The 20,906-nt window shown below is 32.2% G+C and overlaps 4 protein-coding genes across 4 annotated transcripts; 1 reads left to right on the top strand and 3 right to left on the bottom strand.

Moving 5' to 3' along the window:
• Positions 1-1,045: 1,045 nt before the first annotated feature.
• Positions 1,046-2,724, top strand: LOC120268707 (aspartyl protease family protein At5g10770-like). Its single transcript, XM_039275998.1, has 2 exons — positions 1,046-1,314; positions 1,443-2,724. The coding sequence occupies exon 2, from the start codon at positions 1,472-1,474 to the stop codon at positions 2,618-2,620; it is 1,149 nt and encodes a 382-aa protein (XP_039131932.1). The 5' UTR covers positions 1,046-1,314; positions 1,443-1,471; the 3' UTR covers positions 2,621-2,724.
• Positions 2,725-2,781: 57 nt separating this feature from the next.
• LOC120268780 (sister chromatid cohesion 1 protein 3-like) lies at positions 2,782-10,252 on the bottom strand. Its single transcript, XM_039276055.1, has 16 exons — positions 10,183-10,252; positions 9,271-9,322; positions 6,673-6,871; positions 5,607-5,868; positions 5,481-5,527; positions 5,354-5,403; positions 5,191-5,258; positions 4,736-5,103; positions 4,521-4,632; positions 4,244-4,380; positions 3,668-4,164; positions 3,552-3,588; positions 3,428-3,470; positions 3,208-3,343; positions 2,981-3,129; positions 2,782-2,877 (listed from the first exon to the last, which is right to left on the bottom strand). The coding sequence occupies exons 3-15, from the start codon at positions 6,794-6,796 to the stop codon at positions 3,031-3,033; spliced, it is 1,980 nt and encodes a 659-aa protein (XP_039131989.1). The 5' UTR covers positions 6,797-6,871; positions 9,271-9,322; positions 10,183-10,252; the 3' UTR covers positions 2,782-2,877; positions 2,981-3,030.
• Positions 10,253-17,597: 7,345 nt separating this feature from the next.
• Positions 17,598-18,055, bottom strand: LOC120268264 (probable steroid-binding protein 3). Its single transcript, XM_039275705.1, has one exon. The coding sequence runs from the start codon at positions 18,016-18,018 to the stop codon at positions 17,713-17,715; it is 306 nt and encodes a 101-aa protein (XP_039131639.1). The 5' UTR covers positions 18,019-18,055; the 3' UTR covers positions 17,598-17,712.
• A 356-nt stretch (positions 18,056-18,411) lies between these two features.
• LOC120268263 (50S ribosomal protein L35, chloroplastic) lies at positions 18,412-20,824 on the bottom strand. Its single transcript, XM_039275704.1, has 3 exons — positions 20,549-20,824; positions 19,700-19,816; positions 18,412-18,629 (listed from the first exon to the last, which is right to left on the bottom strand). The coding sequence occupies exons 1-3, from the start codon at positions 20,804-20,806 to the stop codon at positions 18,552-18,554; spliced, it is 453 nt and encodes a 150-aa protein (XP_039131638.1). The 5' UTR covers positions 20,807-20,824; the 3' UTR covers positions 18,412-18,551.
• Between the last annotated feature and the right edge of the window lie 82 nt (positions 20,825-20,906).

The raw sequence follows: 20,906 nt of genomic DNA on the forward strand, positions 1-20,906 counted from the left end.
GGGGTGAGTTTGAAATAACAATGAAGTTTTGTTGCTTGATTCTTTTCATTTTTGATGAATTTAGTTGGTTCTCTGGGTTTTGTTTTGTCTCTTTTTTGATATCTAAGACCTTAGATAATAAAATTGACATTTTTACCCTTGTTCGTATGGAAGAACTGTTGTTTACATGGATGGCTATGAGCCTTTGAGATATCAAAATTTGTTTTGTTTCTTGATTTTCTAGTGGGTGGTTTTTAACCTCTGCTTTACCATGAAGATAAAATAACACTTTTACCCTTCTTTGCTTGGAAGAGGTGTTCATAGGGGTAAATATGGGATGCCATCTATTGCACTCTGTGAAGGATAAATTTCAGATATGAAATATTTCTTGCTACCATTTGTTTGATAAATGAATTACATTGTCTCCATAAATGAATTACATTGTCTCCATGAATCTTCCAATTTTTTTTTTGTTTTTTAACCCACATACATATATAAGAAAATGACACTTTTACCCTCTCTTTATGGGCTTGAATATATTCTATTTCTACTCTTTTCAATTAGGAATTGCATTCTCTTTTGCTGCTCACACTCACATCCCTACAGAAGAAAATTACATTTTTACCCTTTGCCATATAGAATAGATATTTTATAAGGATGAATATGATATATATATATATATATATCAAAACTTAATAATCTTTCATGATTTCTATACATTTTTTTTAAATATATATATAAATATATATATGATATTTATCCACTCAAGTTTATCATCATCCACACAAGTCTACAAGCCTAAAAATTTGGTGCATGGTGGCCATGCACAGAAAACTCCAACTCTCCAAACATGCAGAGCACAAAAACAGCAGAAAGTGAGCTGTGACTCTTTTTGTTGTCAGTGAAAGAATCCAACACTTTCTGCTCCCCACACTCTTACTTCCTCGTGACTCTTTTTGTTTTTCATCCATTTCTTTTTTCCATCCTAATCATTCTAAATTTATTATATATAAAATAAAGTTAATAAACATTTACAAACATATTTCCCATAAAACATACACTTGTGCTCCCGTGACTATTCAATAATTAATCCTCTTGTTTCTCACTTCATCTTCATCTTCATCTTCTTCTTCATCTTCATCCTTATCTCTTGTAAGCTTAACAATGCTGAAAACCATGCAGCAACTTCCTTTCCTTCTCTTCATTCTTTCATCCATTCATGTCCATTGCCTCCACCAAGACAACCACCTCCTCTTCCCTCTTCACAACAACCTCCTCAATGGACTCATCCTCCCTACCACAACTCTCCTTTCTCTTTCCTCCCTCCAAGATCAAGTAATCTCCTCCTATTCTTTCTACTTTAATTTCTTAATTTCTTTATATGTGTATGTATATATATATGTATGTATGTATGTATGTATGTATGTATTCTTATCATGTGTTATGTTTCATTAATCCTATAGGAAGAGAGAAAAATGGCATAATACTAGAAATGAAGCACAAAAGGCATTGGTCTCATGAAGATGAACTCATAGGAATCTCAAAGTCTGCTGCTCAAATCCCATTGAAGTCAGGAATTCTGCTCAAAACACTCAACTACATTGTTAGCATCAAGCTAGCAAATAGAAAAATGACGATGATCATCGACACCGGTAGTGATCTCACATGGACACAATGCAAGCCTTGTTTCTCTTGCTACATCCAACAAGACCCTGTTTTTGATCCTCACTTATCATCATCTTATCAAAACATATCATGTGACTCATCAACATGCATTGCAGTTAAGCCTATTACTAGTGGTTGCACCAGCAATGGTGCAAACTGTGGCTATGCATTGAGCTATGGTGATGGTTCTTACACTCTTGGTGTTCTTGGCAAGGATAAGATCAATCTTGGAGGTATAACTGTTGAAGAATTCATCTTCGGTTGTGGCCGGAGTAATCACGGTCTTTTCGGGGGAGTTTCGGGTATAATAGGACTTGGTAGAACACAATTGTCTCTTGTTTCTCAAACTATAAATCAGTTTGGAGGTGTCTTCTCTTACTGCTTGCCAACAAGAGCATTCAATTCATCTGGTTCACTAATTCTAGGCAATGATTCTTCTCTTTATAGAAATCTAACCCCAATTTCATACACTAGATTAGTTTCAGGTCCTGTTAAATTGCCATTCTACTTTGTGAACCTCACCGGAATGATCATTGGCGGCGAAAGACTCACCGAAGGGTTGTTTAATGGAAGAGTTCTTATTGATTCAGGAACTGTGATCACTAGACTTGCTCCTTCAGTGTACAGAGCTTTGAGGGATGTGTTTACTAAGCGGTTTTCCGGGTACCCTCCGGCGCCGTCTTTTTCGATCTTGGACACTTGTTTTGATCTTTCAGAATATGAGGAAGTGAAGGTGCCAATAATGAAGTTTGAGTTTGAGGGAGATGTGGAATTGACTGTGGATGTTACTGGGATTTTGTATATTGTTAAGAGGGATGCTTCTCAGGTTTGTTTGGCAGTTTCAAGTCTTGAGAGTGAAGATGAAGTTGGGATCATTGGGAATTTTCAGCAGAAAAATTTGAGGGTTGTTTATGATTCTGCAGGGTCAAAACTAGGGTTTGCAAAAGAGATTTGTGGTTATGATCATCAGAATTGATGATATCATTGTACTTGTTTTCTCTCTCTGTTTTAGTTTGTTCTTCAGATAAAAAAGAAAATAAAAAAAAAAAACTTTGGCTTTCCTGCAATGCAGAGCATCAGAAAAATTGAGAAATAAAAATATATACATTATTAAATAGCTTTAAATTTGTCAATCATTACAATAAATATATATAGATGGAATGTACATAAAGAAAATATTTATAGAGTTGCATTCAAAATTCCAGATTTCTATTCTGATCTGGTTCAGCAAAACTGCAGAAAAAAAGAAGAATGAAAACTGTTAACTAAATTTTTTTTTTTTCCTTCAATGAAAAATTACTGAAACATTTCAAAGACTAGGATTCAGTATCCTTACCTGTTCAAATTAGAGAGGAAAGCAAAAAGTTTGAGATGATGAGAAGTAACTTAAAATTCGGTTGTTGAAAGTGAAGGCTTCAGTGAAATTGAAATATCACCATAAGGTTCATCTTGTTTGACATCGATAAGATTGCAGCTCTTCAAAACCTGAAAGCACAAGATTGCGAGGATTGTGATTTTACGTCTTTCAGAAACAAGCTAATTTAATGAACAGAAAATTATTACCGTGGTTTCGAAGAACATCCTTGCACATATCTTTCTTGTTTTGCCTTCCAGAATCTTGTTTAAGCTCAGAGTTCCAGTAGGATCTTTCGAAGCTTGAGTTGCCGGAGAATGGCTTTTTAAATATTGCGCAACAGCTCTGAGCCAGACATCATTGAAATCAATGAGTAATTACAAGGAGAATTTATATATGCTCAAAAAGAAAGGTGAATTTTGATTTTACCTAGTCCTTGAAGACATGTTCTCAACATTCAGTTGTTCAGAATCTGCAAATTAATCATATTAGTGCAATTATTGTAGTAAAAAAGAAATAATCGCAATGAATATGTATTGGTTTTGGAACTTACCAGATGATGCATTACTTGATTCCAAGAAACTCAGTTCCTGCAGGAAAGATAACATCAGAGACAATGCTGAAACAAATTAAAACAAAAATAAAGAACAAATAATTTGTCGTTCTTACTTCTTTTTCTGCAGAAATTTGTATGGTGGCGAACTCTGGGACAGGGTCATTAACAGGCCATTGTTCAGAATGAGCTAAAGGTGTTTCAGGTTCCAAACCAAACGGCTCAGCCGATGGAGGAGCTTCAAATGCAGGCATTGTCTCCTCAGTGGCAAAAGTGCCTCCAACATGAGAAGTTGAACCTATATTACTGTCAAATTGAGTAAAATCCCCTCCTTTGCTCGGAGAAGGAACCAAATCAGATAAATTTCCACCAACAACATCTATGGATTGAGGTTGCTTTGATGATCGATCGACATCAGGAGTGGTGAAGTCAGGTACGTCCATATCAACTTGATGATCAGACTGAGCTTGTTCAGGTTGCATTTCTAGCTCAGGTGCCGCATTTTCTGCCTCTGCATTTGGTGATCTTGGCAGAGCCTCAAAGGCGAAGGGATCATTGACATTCACACAGGGAAAGGCTTTATTGAAAGCTTTCTGGAGATCACTACTCATTCCTGCAAAAGAACATCGATTGGTTGATGATAACAAAAGTACAACAACAGTAAAACATCAGTTGATTTATGATTAGTTCACCGGAAAGCAAGGGTTCATTGAAAATGTTCTCCTTCTGTTGTGCCTTGCGAAACCTCCATATATCCAGACTCGAACCGGGGAGTTTGCCTCGCTTCTTTACCAACCTGGTAGTATCATCAAGCTGCTCTCTCATCACCCTGTTCAACACATAACAAAAAGTGAACTGAATGAATAAGTCCATCGATATAAGTTTGATGTAGGGTACTAGATAATCAAAATGTCAAGCAATCGAATGTAAGTGCCAGAAGAAATGCAATTGGAGGGAGACAGTACTTACTCATTACTCAAAATAACCTCTTCATCGAAATACTGTCCTTTCTTTCTTGCATTTACCCTCCTTCTCTTGACAGCGGGAGCGGGTTTTAGCTCAAAGTCAGGCGCAGCTTGTTCTTTACCATCAAAACAGAGCCATACAAATTCAGAAAGATATCATTGACCAAAAACTATATAATCAAACATAAATACGATAGAAAGATGACGAAAGCAACCAACCTAAAGAAACTCCTGTGTTAGTCAATTTAGGATCATCTAAAGATCCAGCAGTAACTGATGCTTGAACATGTGCGGTAGAGGATGCCAGTCCAGCTTCAGGAGCCAATACATGTTCAACCGGTGGAGAAAGAATAGAAGTATCAGCCATACCACCAGAGTCCATGTTCTTGATGGGTGATTCTTGAAATGCTACTGGATCAGGATTGTCCACAGCATCACGCATAACATCAATCTCCGGGAACTCTTGAGAAGCTTGTTGTGCCTCGCTGACACTTGGGATGGAACTTACATCCTGATCAGCCGGAGCCATTACGTGCTCCATTGGAGTGGCAGTAGCATCAACACCAACCTCTCCTGAAGGCAAAATACTGCAAGAAGAAAAGATACCTTGAAATGAAGTTTCACAAACTCCTGATTTTTATACAAATATTCTTCACAGTAAGATATGAACATACTCTTCATCCATTGGTATAGCTTCATTGTCCGCTGGCACAGGTTGGGGAGAAGGATCGAACCTGAACTCCTGAAATATAAGAAATCAAAAGAAATGAATATAAGCAGACCCTCCGCAAATGATGAACTGAGAATAAGAGGCATGGCAACTGATCAATTTCAAACCTCTTCAAGGTAGAAAGCCTCATATTGAGCTCCTTCAGCAGGAATAGTGTCTGCACATGATGTAGATCAATGTTAATCAACTTATAATTGTAGAAGATCAGCAAGGATGAAAAGGATAGTAGAAGACCATTCAGAGTAATCTCTTCATATGAAGATCGATTCTTATCTGGGCCACTGTTTGCAAACAAAACAAAACCAAATCAGCATAATGGAGTTAAAAGGCACCAATACAAGAATATAAATTAACGCTTACTCTGCTTCATAAGTACTTTCTTCCAATTCAAGGGCATCAAGTGCAAAAGTGTTAGGCAAGGTTATGGATTCAAATGGTGCCCGATTTGCATCTGCCGGTAAGTCAACTTGTGCAGAGGCGATTGCAGTCCTTATATTAGACAACACCCTATTACAGTCTTGGAAGAGGTAGTTGACCTTCCAAGAGTATATCTTCACAAGGCCCAAAAGAAGGTGCCCGGATAACCTCAAGGCTATCGGTACTTCGGGAAACATGATACAGTCTAAGGAGAAAAATGAAAAGTAAAAAAAAAAAAACATCATTCTAAGAATTATTGGACTAAATGAATAGAGAAAATCTGTTGGATAAATTGGAAATCTGATGATGAAAACTCAATGATACAATATCAGTACTTCCATAAACATAATACAGTCTGAAGAGAAACATGAAAAGCAGTAATCATCACTCTAAGAATCATTGGTTAAATGAATAGATAAAATTATGATCAAATTACCGTTCAAACTGTCCGATAACTACGCATGCTAATCATGAGAACTCAATTATACGAATTAAACAGGAGGCCATCATTCAAAATCAAATTTTTGTTTATTGCAAATAAAGAGCATTAAACTCCAAAGCATATCTTCAGTGACAACATAAATAAAATTAAAGTAGAACAAAAAAAAATCAACAACAAAACAAGCAAAGCTAATCTTTCCGTACTAAAGATAATCACAGAAACATAAAAAAATAACACAAATTAACACCATGGAACCTGAAAATTAGGGTTTTTTTTTTAAATTTCCCCAACGGCACCAAGAAATTGAAACAAAATCCATAAAACAACACATCAGAAACCCAAAAGAAGATCATAATTAATCACAATGGCACCAAGAAATCTTTTTAACAGAAGAGAAAAATAGTTCACCGAATTCATCACCCAAAAGATTCAATCTTTTTGCCAGAAACACCAATGGTAAAAGCAATTAATCACAAAATCCTCAAAACAACAGACAATAACCCAAAAAACAGACCAAAATTTCTCAAAAATCAAAACAAAGCCAAAGAGAAGACAATGGAGACGAACCGGCATAGGAGGGGATGTCAATGCCCTCAATTTGGGGCCTCTTGATGCGGCGTTCGAGGTGGGCAGCGATCCAGATAGTTCCCAGAGGGCTCTTCTTCGCGAGAAACGTATGAGAGTAGAACATCTTCAATATCTCCTCTTCTTCTCTTCGTCGTCGTCGTGCTCTTCTTCTACTTCGTCTCTGTCTAGGGTTTCAAAACTGCGATTTTTTTTTAGTGATTTAGGGTTTCAAATAGAGGAAGTAGAAAAAGGCGGGAATGAGTTGGCGGGAAGGATTAAGGAGGGAAAGGATTTTATTTTGCCCTGCTAGTTTCCATATATTACGGATTTGCCATAAAGTGCTTATTTATATATAATAATATTATTGGGCCCTTGACATGCACGTGCATTAATGTTTTAAATTTATATTAACTTTAATATATCTAAAACTTAAAAATAAAAAAATTTATAATGATGGAATTAAAAATACAGTTCTTACAACCATGATATATATATATATATTTATTTAAAAAATATACTATGCATATTAAATTAATTTTATAAAAATATATTTATTTTTTAAAGAAATTACATTAAATCAATAATAATAATAAAATTTTGAAAATTAAATTATTACTATATATATATATATTATGTCTAACATGACAACAAATGCATCACATGTTTCATGACATCAAATGCCAACTCATTTATGAGCGTTACAAGAAATATTTACCACACATGTTATTAAAAAAAATTAAAAATAAAATTTTTAGAAAAAAAAACTATCTTTTACTTCTTTTTTTTTCCGGAATCTATAATTTTTTTTTTAAAAAAAAAATACCGCACACATATGAAAGAATTTCTTGCAAAAGGTAAAATTTTGATAAAACCAATTTAGGAAATTATTTTTTTAGAATAATATTTTAGGGAGGGAGCTTTATATTAGCGTTAAACCATGAATACATTGGGGATTTTTTTAACACTAAAATGTAAATTTGCTTTGAGTTGGAAGACTACATTAATTTTTTTATTTATTGAAAATAAAGCACGTTATTAAACACAAACAATCAATTACAACAAATTACTCAAATAAAAAATTTAGAAATTCCAAAACCTCTGTAGAATCCATTCCAATGCGTTGAAATATGAATGTATTTGTCTCTCCCTTCAATTGCAAGATGGTTTGATAACATGTTAATATATAAGATTGAATGAATTCTGATTATGGGAAATCTTTATTTAGCACATGTTGGTGAAGATAAAGCTAGTCTGTGAACTTGAAAAAAGATGGAGATAATTAGAGAACATGATTTTGTAAGAGAAGAAAAGGAGATGATTGGGAAGTTTGAATTAATAAAAAAATGATTAGAGAGTATAATCGAATAGAGAGGAGATAACCGAAGTGTGTGATCTAATGAAAGAAAAAAATATATAAATAAATAAGAGATGATTGTAAAATATGATTTATGGAGTATGATTTAACTAAAGAAGACGAGGCGATTTAGAAAGTATAATCAAAACAAGAGGAGATAAAGTTATATATGATTGCATAGTATGATCTAATCAGAGAGGAAACATAATGATTAGAGAGTATGATCTAACCAAAGAAGAAAAAGAGATGATGCGAAAGTAAAATTTGATTAAAAAGGAAAAAAAATGATTATAGATCGGGAGATGATTAGAGATTAGGTAATTAAGAAAGAGATGATTGGAGAGTATGATCTGACTAAAAAAGAAAAGGAGATGATCAGAGAGTGTGATCTGACTAAAGAAAAAAAGAAGAAGAGATTATCAGAATGTATGTTATGACTAAAGAAGAAAAAGAGATGTTTAGCAAGTATGACCTTCTAAAGAAGAAAAAGAGATGATCTAAGAGTATGATCTAACCAGCAAAAGAGATAATCGAAGATTATGACCTAATCTGAAAAGAAAAGAATATGACTTGACCATTAAAAAAGAAAGAAAGAATATGATCTTACCAATTACCATGAAGAGAAAGAGATGATCGGTAATAAGATCTAATTTGAGAGTATACTCGGATTAGAGAAGATGATGAAAGTAAAGTGTATGTCTGCTAGGGTTTTCAGTTCTTGTTCTTTCATACGAGTTCTTCAGAAGTATATCTAGCTATATATAGGAGATGTCTGATTGACAGATGGCTTTGCTTTTATCTAATGTCTATAAAAAAAAAAGTTGTTAAACGTACTGGGCAAAAAAAGAATAAATAAGAATGAAACAAGACAAAAAAGGAAAAAGAGATGACCACATGACCACGGCAAGGCAACATGCGTGTCTGATGGTTAGAATAACAATACCAACATTAGAAAATATAGATGAGTGTATAGTTTGTTGATTAGGGCGATTTGGGACTATAATTGCTTCTACTAGATTCATTTGGTTGCATAGCCATGAGATAGTTTCTCACAAGTCCATGTTCCAAAAACATGTTCTTTGGCTATGTGTATTGATAAGTGCTCAATGTGCATTTTTTTCTATTACAAATCAATGTGTTCAGCTTGTTCTATTACAATCAAATGTTGAAAATAAAGCATGTTATTAAACACAAACAATCAATTATAGTAGACTACTCAAATAAAAAATTTAGAAATTCCAAACCTGGGTAGAATCCATTTCGAGTGCGTTGTAATATGATAGTTTTCGTCTCTCCCTGCAAGATGGTTTGATAACATGTTAATATTTAAGATTGAATGAATTGCAATTACAGAAAATCTTTATTTAGCACATGTCAGTGAGGATAAAGCTAGTCTATGAATTTGAAAAAAGATTGAGATAATCAGAGAATATGATCAAATAAGAGAAAAAAAAAGGGAGATGATCAGAGAGTTTGATCTCAAAAAAGAAAAAAAGAGATGACCATAAAGTATAATCAAATGGGGAGGAGGAGATAACGGTAGAGTGTGATCTAAAGAAATAAAAGAAGAGATGATTGTAGAATGTGATTTAACCATAAGGGAAAAAACAAGAATAATTGTGGAGTATGATCTAACTAACAGAAGAGGCGGTGATTCAGAAAATATGATCTAACAAGAGAAGGGAAAATTATGATTGGATAATATGATCTAACCAGTGAAAAGAAGGGGATTATGATCTGAGTATGATCTAACCAGAGAAGAAAAAGAGATGATGCATGTAAGATCTAATTAAAAAGGGGAAAAAAATGATGATAGGAGAGTATGATTAAACTAGATAAAAAAAAGGAGATAATTAAAGAGTATGATCTGATCAGATAAGAAAGAGATGATCGAAAAATATGATCTGACTAAAATAGAAAAAGAGATGATCAAGAGAGTATGATCTGACTAAAGAAAAAAAGGAGATGATCAGAATGTATGATCTGACTAAAGAAGAAAAAGAAATGCTTAACAAGTATGACTCGATACAGAAGAAAAGAAGATGATCGGAGAGTATGATCTAACTAGAAAAAGAGATAATCGAAGATTATGACTCTAATCAGGGAAAAAAGAATATGATTTTACCATAAAAGAGAAAGAGAGAATATGGTCTTACCAGTGAAGAAAAAGTGATGATTAGGAAGTAAGATCTAATTAGAGAGCTATGCTCAGATAAGAGAAGATGATGAAAATAAAGTGTATGTCTGCTAGGGTTTTCAGTTCTTGTTCTGCATATGAGTTCTTGAGATGCATATCTATATATAGTAAACATCCGACCGATAGATGGCTTTGCTTTTATCTAATGGCTAGAAAAAAGTAGATAAGCAATGGAAGAAAAAAAGAAAAAAAAAGGAGAAAATGAAACAAGACAAAAAAAGAAAAAAAAAATGCCCAGATGACCACAACACAACAATAGAAAATACATATGAGTGTAAAGTTTCTTAATTAGGCGATGTGGGACTATAATTAGTTCTACTAGATTCATTTGGTTGTACAGTCATGAAATAGCTTCTCGCAAGTTCATGTTCCAAAAACATGTTCTTTGACTATGTGCATGATACCATTTCATGGAGATATTACAAAAATTCTCATAAGTACTTTTACTACTACAACTTGATGATGGCTTCTGTATAGGTGAGAATTCTAAAAATATCTAATGAGAGAAAAGAAGAGGGATTATGATCAAAGTATGATCTAATTATAGATCTAACTAGAGAAGAAAAGGAGATGAGAAGAGAGTATGATCAGATTAGGTAAGAAGAGATGATCGGAGAGTATGATCTGACTAAAAAAGAAAAAGAGATGATCAAAGAGTGTGATCTAACTAAAAAAAGAAAAGGAGATGATCAAAGAGTGGCATCTGGCATCTGACCAAAGAAAAAGAGATGATCAGAATGTATGATCTGACTAAAGAAGAAAAGGAGATGATCAGAGAGTGTGACATGATTAAAGAAAAAAAAAGAGATGATCAGAATGTATGATCTGACTAAAGAAGAAAAGGAGATGATAAGAGAGTGTGATCTGATTAAAGAAAAAAAAAAGAGATGATCAGAATGTATGATCTGACTAAAAAAAAGGATATGTTTAGCAAGTATGACCTGCTAAAGAAGAATAGGAGATGATCGATGAATATGATTTGACAAAAAAAGAAATGAGATAATCTAAGAGTATGATCTAATTAGCAAAGGAGATAATCGACAATTATAACTAATCAAAAAAAAAAAGAATATGATTTGACCATAAAAAGAAAAAAAGAGAATATGATCTTACTAGTGAAGAGAAAAAGATGATTGGAAAATAAGATCTAATCAAAGAGTATGCTCGGATTAGAGCAGATGATGTGAATAAAGTGTGTGTTTACTAGGGTTTTCAGCTCGTATTCTGCGTATGAGTTCTTGAGAAGCATGCCTATACATAGGAGGCATCTCACCAATAGATGGCTTTGGTTTAATCTAATGGCTAGAAAAAAGTTGCTAAGCAATGGGCAAAAGAGGAAAAAAGAGAATGAAACAATACAAAAATGGAAAAAAAGACATGACCACATGGCCCACAACACACACGTGGTTGATGGTTAGAACAAAAACACCAACACTAGAAAATACGTGAGTGTAAAATTTCTTGATTAGGATTAGGTGATATGGGACTATAATTACTTTCACTATAATCATTTGGTTGTGGAGTCATGAAATGGCTTCACGCAAGTCCAAAACATGTTCTTTGGTTACGTGCATCAATAAGTGCTTGAATATCGAGATAGGGCACGAGCCGGTTAATCAGGCTCTGATATGTCTGGGGCCGGAGGGCACACCTCAAACCAGTGGGCTGGGCTTTGTCAGTTCATGGGCTAGAGGTTTTAATTTTTTTTTTTAAATAAAATTATAAAATGCAATTTTAAAAAATAATAGAAATGTAAAAATCAATAACAAAGTTTTCCTATTTCTATGACTGTTTTTTATAGGCAGTTGCCATGTCCTTTTTATTAGATTCAGCAATGTGAGATTAAATTTAAATAGTGTAAGTCCTACTTATTGTTTATATATAGTTTAGTAAAGAAACATTATTAATGAAAAATTTGTTGTTTTATTAAAAAAATGTGTTGTTAGGTTGGCTAGAGTATTAATGTTATAAAAATGGTGTTATGAATTTGAATTTTGTTAATTACAATCTTAATTTTTTTTCAAAAAACAAATACGATGTTTAAAATTCAAAAATGTTTAAAATAATTTTAAATAAATCCAAATCATCAAAAAATTTCATTTATTAATCTACTTTTGTTAAACTATTGCTAATTTTTTCCCCAAAAATCCAATATAATTTCATATAAATTGCAATAACTAAAACTTTTATAATTATCAATTCATTTTTTAAAAATACTTATTACGGAGTATTTTTGATAATATTTTCAAAACTAGATATTAATTGATAAGGGATTAAATATAATTATCTTTAAAAATCATTTGATTAAACAAATCATTAAGCAATGCGAATTGAAGAAATGTTATTAAATGAGAAATTTATTCTTCTAAAAAAACATTCAAAATGATAAGCCTACCAAAATTTTTAAACAAGAATGGTTCGATAGTTGTAACATTTTCTCATAGTGAATATATTTATCCTAATTTAGACTTCTTTTGATAAAATATATTGTTAACGTGAAAATGGTTAAAAATTTATAATTAATTTTTTTTAAAAATTATGTGAAAACTTTATTATTAAATCAACAAAATTTCAAATAATATTATGATTTTAAGTCCATAATTGTTTAAAAATACACAATAATTTAGAGATTCGTTTAAAAAAACACATAAAAATTATTGTAAAAAAGCTGATGGTTTTAAATAAATAATACATTTATACTAGTACACACCATTGAAATTATATTATATTGTTTTGTACAATAATATGTTTCTATATAAACAATTAGGTATAAATTTCATTCATTTTAAATAATATTAATAATGGAGGTGAATAATAGTTATAAAAATAATATATTGTAATAGTAAATGATAATAATGCTTGGTAGTAATCTAACACCAATCATTTGTAGTTCAATTGTTTATAACTTCTCAACACCACCGAGAGATCTTGGGTTTAATTCATGCATATTTTGTTATGGTTGTTTTTAAGAAAAAAAAAATTTAAAAAGCCAACCCGACTGTTCAATACGCTCAACTTATCCTTTTTGGTAAATTTGACATATTTTTCTATTATGCGCTTGAAAAAAAAAAAGCAAATCAAGGTGAAAACCAATAAGAAAGAAAATAAAATTTCAGAAAATTACACGGGGTTTCACACGGCCTAGTACTACCCAATTCATGGAAATATTACAAAAAGTACAATTTAATGATGGCTTTCTATATAGGTGAGAATTCTAAAAATATCTATATTGTAAAGATGAACTCAATTATAAAGCACCACATCATATCAGTTTATCTTTGCAATAAGGTTTAGAGTCTATGTAAATAAGCTATGCTTTTCTAGTCTACTAATTAGATAATTTTTCCTTTGAATTTCTACCATGAGATCTTGATTCAAAGAAGTTTGGTTATTATTATTACTATTGACCTTCATGTGTTGAGCCCTTATGCCCCGGAATATTTGGAGATCATTTATCTCAATTTGCCTTTGACTTCACACTAATTTATGTAGGATTTGCATATGTATGTTTATTTTATCATTTGTGCTTTGTGGCTCTGCACCATTCAAATTGCAATACAAGTGGAATCAAGTATAATAAATTTATCTTATTATGCACTCACTCTGTACTAATTAAGATTCAAACGCATCTATTAAGTGAGCGATGTAATGTAAACGCGTCTATTAAGTGAGCAATGAACATATTACGCAAAGAATAAATATTAATAGACCAAACAATTGTTGTTAATAATTATATAATTTTCTAATAAATAATACATTTGAGAATAATAAATCCAACATTTGCCCTTTTTTTTAAATGCATAAGAATTAAATAGTGAATGAAAAAAATTTTAGATAATAGGTTTTTCAATAATTAAGTTGTTCAAAGCTTTCATTGCAGTATTATAAGAAAATTTTGTGAAAATTTATTAATCTCAAACCATGCCAACAATTATAAAAAAATAATTTAAAAAAATCAATTTAAGAGTATAGATAAATTACTAATCATCGATGAATTTGAGAATAATTAATTAATTAATTACCATCTCATGAACCAAAACATTCACAACAATAAAATAGTAAAGCAAAATTTCAATGACCACAATTTAGACTTCACAATTAAGAACATGATTATGGTAATTATTATGTTTTAATAACTAAATAGAGTAATCAAAATATTTTGTAAGTCATGCAAAGAATATGCAAAATTCATGTTGTTTGCAAATTATATTCACATCTTTTTTGCTTCTTATGATTTTTCTTTATATAACAACAATGTAATCACATATTGAATGTTTGATTTTTTTTTTAAAATAAAATTTTATGTGTTTTATAAATAAAGTAATCATATAATGACTAGTGAAAAATTGGAGGAAATCGATTAAGTTAATCATAAAATGTAAAAACAATCACTTTCATATTTTTATAAAAGTCAAGTATTCTTTCGGTAAGAAAACTATCAAACCTCGGTGAAAATTTTATTAAATAAATAAATAAAACATTTTTAAAAACAAAAGAGCACTGCATAGAATAAGGAAAAATTCTCTCCAAAACTATTTTTATAGGACACAAGATAATTGACTACTCAAACCTGCCCCAAAAAATGACTGTAAAAATGGATACAAAGTCTAAGAAATGAAATAAATTATTAAACACACTATTATGTTTTTTTCTTTTTAACATAAACAATAAATATTGTTACTTAAAAGAACAAACCGGTGAAAAAATGCATCAGTTACTATAATTTACAGACTTCAATCGGGATAAATTCTTTTTCCCATACAATCTTGGATAGAAAAAATGCTCTTCACAATATTATGTTGACTGTAGTCTTTAATATTAAATAATAATAATAATAATAAAAAGAATTTATAAACACCTCATAAACTAGCAAAATTCAATGAGAACAATATAAAAAAAAAGTTTTATTTTCCCAATAAAATTTCAGATTAAAAGATTAAATATAAATATAATGAATAGACTAAAATAAATTGACCAAACTGATTAAACAATTCATATAATAACATTTGACAAAATTCATATAATAAAGTTATTAAACACCATAAATTCTAAAAAGTAGCTTGTAATTTATAGCAATTGAAGAACAAAAATAATCAAATTTTCATTTGTTAATTGAATTATATGATTAACTCTTTTGAAAACAATCAAATATTGATATTAATAACCAGAAAAAAAAATGAATTTATATTTGACTCAAAGACTCAACTTTTTTTTATTATTTTTTTTATTTTTTGTATTTCACAATTTAATATTTATTAACAACAAAAAAATATATGGACACAACCAAGGTCAAATGAAAACCGCATTTTATGAACCAATAAAAGAGTTTAACATATATAAACTTGAAAAACCATTATATATATATATATATATATATATATATATCTATATATAAAATTATTTTTTTCTTTATTCTTTTCATAAACATCTCTTGTCAAAATTAAGGGCAAATAAGTACGGAGATGGATCAGTTATAATAGCTTAACAGCCTTTAAAAATTTGTTATGAAAGACAAACTAACATAAGGTCCATCAAAAATGATATATTAGTGCTCATAAGTCATAACCCACAAAAAGCAAAAAAATAATAAAATAAAATTTGTAACCTCAAATCAATATAGAACATCAAACTTCGAAGTTTATGATAAATTTCACTTGTCAAAACATAGTATATCTAAACAATAAATAAATAAACCGCCGATGAGATTAACAGTAAAAACTATCTGATTTTCTACCGATGCAACTGCAAAAGGAAAACATTGCATAAGCAAACCGTGTACATGCTATCTTTTTTCCAATTTTCAATACCACATAGATGAAAATGAAATGCAGTATTCATGTAAAGGTACAACTAATTTGCAATGAAATGTCTTCGAAAACGATCACAAGAACTAACTTGAGAAATTTAATGCATAATCAAAATTAACCCTCTACAATGCCGTAAGAAAAGCGCAATGAAAAAGTGCAAAGTCTAACATTATAATCAATGACAACAACAAGCCGGTCCCTAAGTCCGGTTGAGAAAAAGAGAGTCATCGTGTTCATCGTGTTCGGCAACCGATGGTTAAACTTGTGTCAAAATATGAAGAACATGAGCCTTAACCAAGTCTAACATTATAACCATTTTGATAAAATTCAGACGAGTGCTTCAAAGTGGCATGATACAGAACATTTCACTTGCAAATCAAACTAAAGGGTACGCACATGGATTCAGGGAAAGAAAGGAGCACAAGTCAGACAAAAATTGCATCACACAGAACAAACCACTTGCGATATCAATTTTTTTTTTATATTCATTCAACCAAACACAGTAAACAATTTTCATTATTTTTTTCTTGAAGCATTTTACAAAAATCTTTCTTTGAACCTTGGTCAAAGCTCATAAACTTGCAAAGAAATACTATTCTGCCAATTAGCTTTAAGCCTTTACCAAAATGTTGAATAACAACAAGCTAACCACTTTAGCAACATCACTAGTTTTTTCTGAACTTCACAAAGTATTGTTCAAGATGGAATTAAATGGTTTATAAAATTCTATCAGAGTTTGGTTGAAAGAAAACCTACTCTCTAAAATGATCAAACCATGATCAAAGCATGAACAATTAAAATTTTTTCATCCATCATCTTACAAGAATTAAATCACAACATAAACCGCGTACATATGGGCGCTGGGACCACCCACAAACAACCACCGCTCACATCTCCCAGAAATGTGCCCTCAGCCGAGAATCGAACTCTCACCACTCGGTGAAGAACTCTATCAACGACCCATATACCAAATTACCAATAGACCATTTGGTCGTTGGTTTAGAACTACCTCTTCTCCTACAACTCTCCATCTAAAGGGCTTTTCACCTTTTTTATAGGGCATCTACCAGTCATCTAAGGGCATGTTCAAATCATTTTAATCAATTCTCTTTCAACTTGTTAGTAATATAAGCCGCATCTAATCTATTTTAAATAAATTTATTTTTTAATTAGTACTTCCTAGTAATATTATATATATATAAGTTATCAACATTCTCATCTCAACTAAGCCCAAAATTCGAGTATGTTATTTTTTAACTGCCCAACATTATGACATGTAGACCTATTCTATAAAACTTACTTTTCAATCTAAACGGTATTCTACAAGCTCCCCTCAACTTTTCTTAATCCTATTTGTAACATCTTTTACAAGTCCCCCGTCATTCTAAATTATAAAAACAAATTCACATAATGCTAGAACCAAATCATTAATTAAGAGCAAAAAGTCAAAAATCACCCATCCATGAATAATCAAATCTCAGTAATTAAAGGATAAATAAACTTTATTGATGAAATCAAAGTTAATTAAAAGCATCATCAACAAAGCATATCCATAAGTAGAAAGCACTAAAAGCCAATACACAAGCACAATTACTTAAAAGCATCATAAAACAAGGTTCTAAAATTCACACCTTTTTCTCATTTATTCCAGCATATAAAAAAGGTGAGAAAAGATGGAACCTTTATGAGGAGAGGCGTCCGATGATGGGGTACTTGGCCTGGAATTTGCGTTCCCAGTCTTCAAGAACGCCGATCTCCTTCTCGGTGATGCCATCAAGATCGCCGGAGACGTCTTCTTCGTTCTTGCTCATCTTAGCTAGGGCACGGCTGGCCTCGCGGCCGGCGAAGACGGCGTAGGGGCCGCCAGGGCCGTAGAAGTTGCGGCCGGAGGTGACGTCGTAGACCTTGCCTCGAATGGCGACGTAGATGGGCTTCTCGACGGGGTCACTGCCATTGAAGGCCTGAAGCTGCTCCGCTGTGAACTCCATTGGAAGACGAGAGAGAGATGGGAAATTGGGAAAACTTGATTCGTGGTGTTAAATATGATAATTTTATGAGGTTCTAAATGAAAAGGGTCTTTTTCGTAAATAGTTTTTGCATAAAACACCCCAAAGTTTGGATAATTGGAAACAAGTCCCACTTCTCGTAGCAATACATATAAATAGAAGAAATTTGAGGGGCTAAATCAGAAACAAAAAATTGCAAACAAGTCCATCAACTTTTGACAAAGAAAATACTAGTACCTGAAATCTCCGCATTTGTCAAAGGAATTCTCAAAGAATGCAGGGGGTTCTCTGCAAAATTGTAGTTCTAATTCACAATATTTATGTATTTTTCCAGCAGTGAATCTCACACTCAAGAACAAAAAGAAATGCAAAGAGTAACCATGAAAAATCAAGACGAAGAACTCTTTGTCGAAATAAATGAAACAACTTCACAGATACAGTTGGTATGTTTTATCTACCGATGAAATATTGAACATAATAAATAAGTAAATCAAGTAAGATGATCGAAGCTGGCATTATGCCGCCTTCCGGTTCACTTTCAGATACGGCAATGCACCGATCACGTTGTCATAGTCACTTTTGTCCACAGGATGCTGCAAAATTTTTTTTAAAAAAAAACATGTGTCTGAGCTTACTGTGAGGAAGTATTCATGTCATAAAATGCGGCAGAAAAGTCAAATTTTCTAATAAAACTATATCTGAGATAGAATTTTACAATGAGCCTTGAAATCACACCAATAATTTCTTATCTTGGTGAATGGATTTTACCTTTTTAAGCCATCGGGGAGCGGTGTCTAAATGATAAAGCTGTTATTATCAAGTTCATCGTTCGATTCACAATGATTTACTGAATATGATATGGTTTGTAACTAAGTTAAAACATTGCAGAAGGAATCACAAATATATTATTAGCATTCAATGACGAAAAAGTAAACTCCTTTTGATTCAGTTGCAAGGATATTTGTGCAGAGGTGCAAAGGAGATTGCATATAAGATTGTTAGAAATTAGCTGATAGTAATCAACACAATGTTTCTACAAATAATGTTTGAAATATAGATACAAGACCGCCAAAAGATCAGTTGAAATTCATCCGATGTAAATCAATTACCTCTCAGCAATAACATTGTCGACAAGGGATATGCAATTTCAAATATGAAGACTCAGTTTCTCAAACAGAAACAGCATCATCAGTAACAGAACTATGGTATCTGAGTTTACACTTTTATGATGATTCAAAAACTCAAGACAAATCAATATGTAGAAAGATAAGCTTTGAGCACTCAGTAGCTATAAGCACTTGAAGAAGTGAAAGAAACTAGAATGTCAAAATCAAATAGAAAAAACTCAAGAAAGGGTGAACCATTGTTAAGATTGTCAATTCATCATATGAATGGCAAAACACCAAAGCACGGCAAAGAATGGGTAAAAGCAAACACGGCATAAGGAAACTAGCCAAATGAAATCTATAATATTTTCACCCATGAAGCCATTGTGTTTATACTAAATTGATGAGGGAAAAAACTTGTAAATGTTAAATACAAGGGATTTTAAAAAAAATGAGGGATAGTCTCATACTTGACATAAATTGTGGTTATTTTTAGATAAGCAACATAAACTTAAATATCGTAAGCAAAAAACAGGAATCAATCCAAAAGGACTAACCATCTTGGATAGGCGAAGCTTCCTCTTGGTGTTCTTCTTGGCCAACAAGTGTTGCTTCCCTGCTCGCCTTCTCACTATCTTCCCAGTTCCTGTCACTCGAAACCTCTTTGCTGATGCCTTCCAACAGAGACAGCAAATACATTAGGGTTTCCTCACCATAGCAATACCTTCAAAAACTTTTCCTTTTTCTTTAAGAATAGCAAGACACGAACTAGGATCTCAATCAAATCCTTCTAAACATAAAGGTATGCATGGATTGAAGAAAACAAGACTGATAAGCAATTTTAAAAATTTACATCAATAAAATTCTCTTTCATTTCCTCTATTTCACCCCAAATCCAAAGACACCCTAAAACAAATCAACTAAATATTTCACATAGAAGCAAAGCCTCACAAACAACAATAAGCAATGAAATCAAATATATCCCCAGAAATCTCATCAAGGCAGCATAACTTGTACTAATTCTACAAGTACTTCACATATAAGTAGGTCATTCCAATCAACAATAAAAAAAGATCAAAATTTTCCTCCTGAATCTCATCAACAAGACATGAATAATACTGGTACGAAAACCAAAACATAAAAATCTGAACTTTTCCTTTTTTTCATTGATAATAGCAAACCAAGAACTAGGCTTAGATTTTTTTTTTTAAAAAAAAAAAAACAGTATTTACAAGCATTTCAAAACAAAATAGATAGCACTTTCTATCCTTTTCCTCTAATTTCCCACAAATCCAAAGATATTTCACACAGAAACAAACCCTTCCAACCAGGAGCATTCCAAACAAAAATTCCCACAGAATAGTACCAATACTATAAAAGGAAATGAAGTAGAAAAAGAAGGGAACCTTGTGGGTCTTCATCTTGTAACCCTTGGCAGCAAAGACAGTGGCAATGGAGGGCTTGGGAGGGGCTAGGGAAGGAGGCGATGAAGAGGAGGTAGTAGAGCGAAGGAAGAGAGGGGAAGAAGAGAGGGCTCTTGAAGAGCTGAGATTGGATTTGAGGGAGAAGGAGAAGGGAGGAGGAGAGGATCGGAGGGCATGGGAGCAGCGGAGAGGAGAGAAAGGTGAGAGCTTTGGGAGGGAGATGAGAAGAGAAGCAGCCATTGTTACAGGATTGTGTGGATAGAGAAAGAAGCAATGAAGCATTGAAGAGTTTTTAGCAGTGGATGAAATGGGAATCCGTTTCACTTTCCCAACTCGTTTC

Source organism: Dioscorea cayenensis, chromosome 9, assembly GCF_009730915.1.
Source record: "Dioscorea cayenensis subsp. rotundata cultivar TDr96_F1 chromosome 9, TDr96_F1_v2_PseudoChromosome.rev07_lg8_w22 25.fasta, whole genome shotgun sequence".
NCBI lineage: Eukaryota > Viridiplantae > Streptophyta > Magnoliopsida > Dioscoreales > Dioscoreaceae > Dioscorea > Dioscorea cayenensis.

Coding starts and splice junctions, on each gene's coding strand:
- LOC120268263 (XM_039275704.1), bottom strand. CDS start 20,806: ATGGCTGCTTCTCTTCTCATCTCCCTCCCAAAGCTCTCACCTTTCTCT. Junction 19,817..20,548: donor ACAAGATGAAGACCCACAAG/GTTCCCTTCTTT, acceptor CTCTGTTGGAAG/GCATCAGCAAAGAGGTTTCG. Junction 18,630..19,699: donor AGCTTCGCCTATCCAAGATG/GTTAGTCCTTTT, acceptor AAAATTTTGCAG/CATCCTGTGGACAAAAGTGA.
- LOC120268264 (XM_039275705.1), bottom strand. CDS start 18,018: ATGGAGTTCACAGCGGAGCAGCTTCAGGCCTTCAATGGCAGTGACCCC.
- LOC120268780 (XM_039276055.1), bottom strand. CDS start 6,796: ATGTTCTACTCTCATACGTTTCTCGCGAAGAAGAGCCCTCTGGGAACT. Junction 3,589..3,667: donor AAATTTCTGCAGAAAAAGAA/GTAAGAACGACA, acceptor TCTTTCCTGCAG/GAACTGAGTTTCTTGGAATC. Junction 3,471..3,551: donor ATCAAGTAATGCATCATCTG/GTAAGTTCCAAA, acceptor ATTAATTTGCAG/ATTCTGAACAACTGAATGTT.
- LOC120268707 (XM_039275998.1), top strand. CDS start 1,472: ATGAAGCACAAAAGGCATTGGTCTCATGAAGATGAACTCATAGGAATC.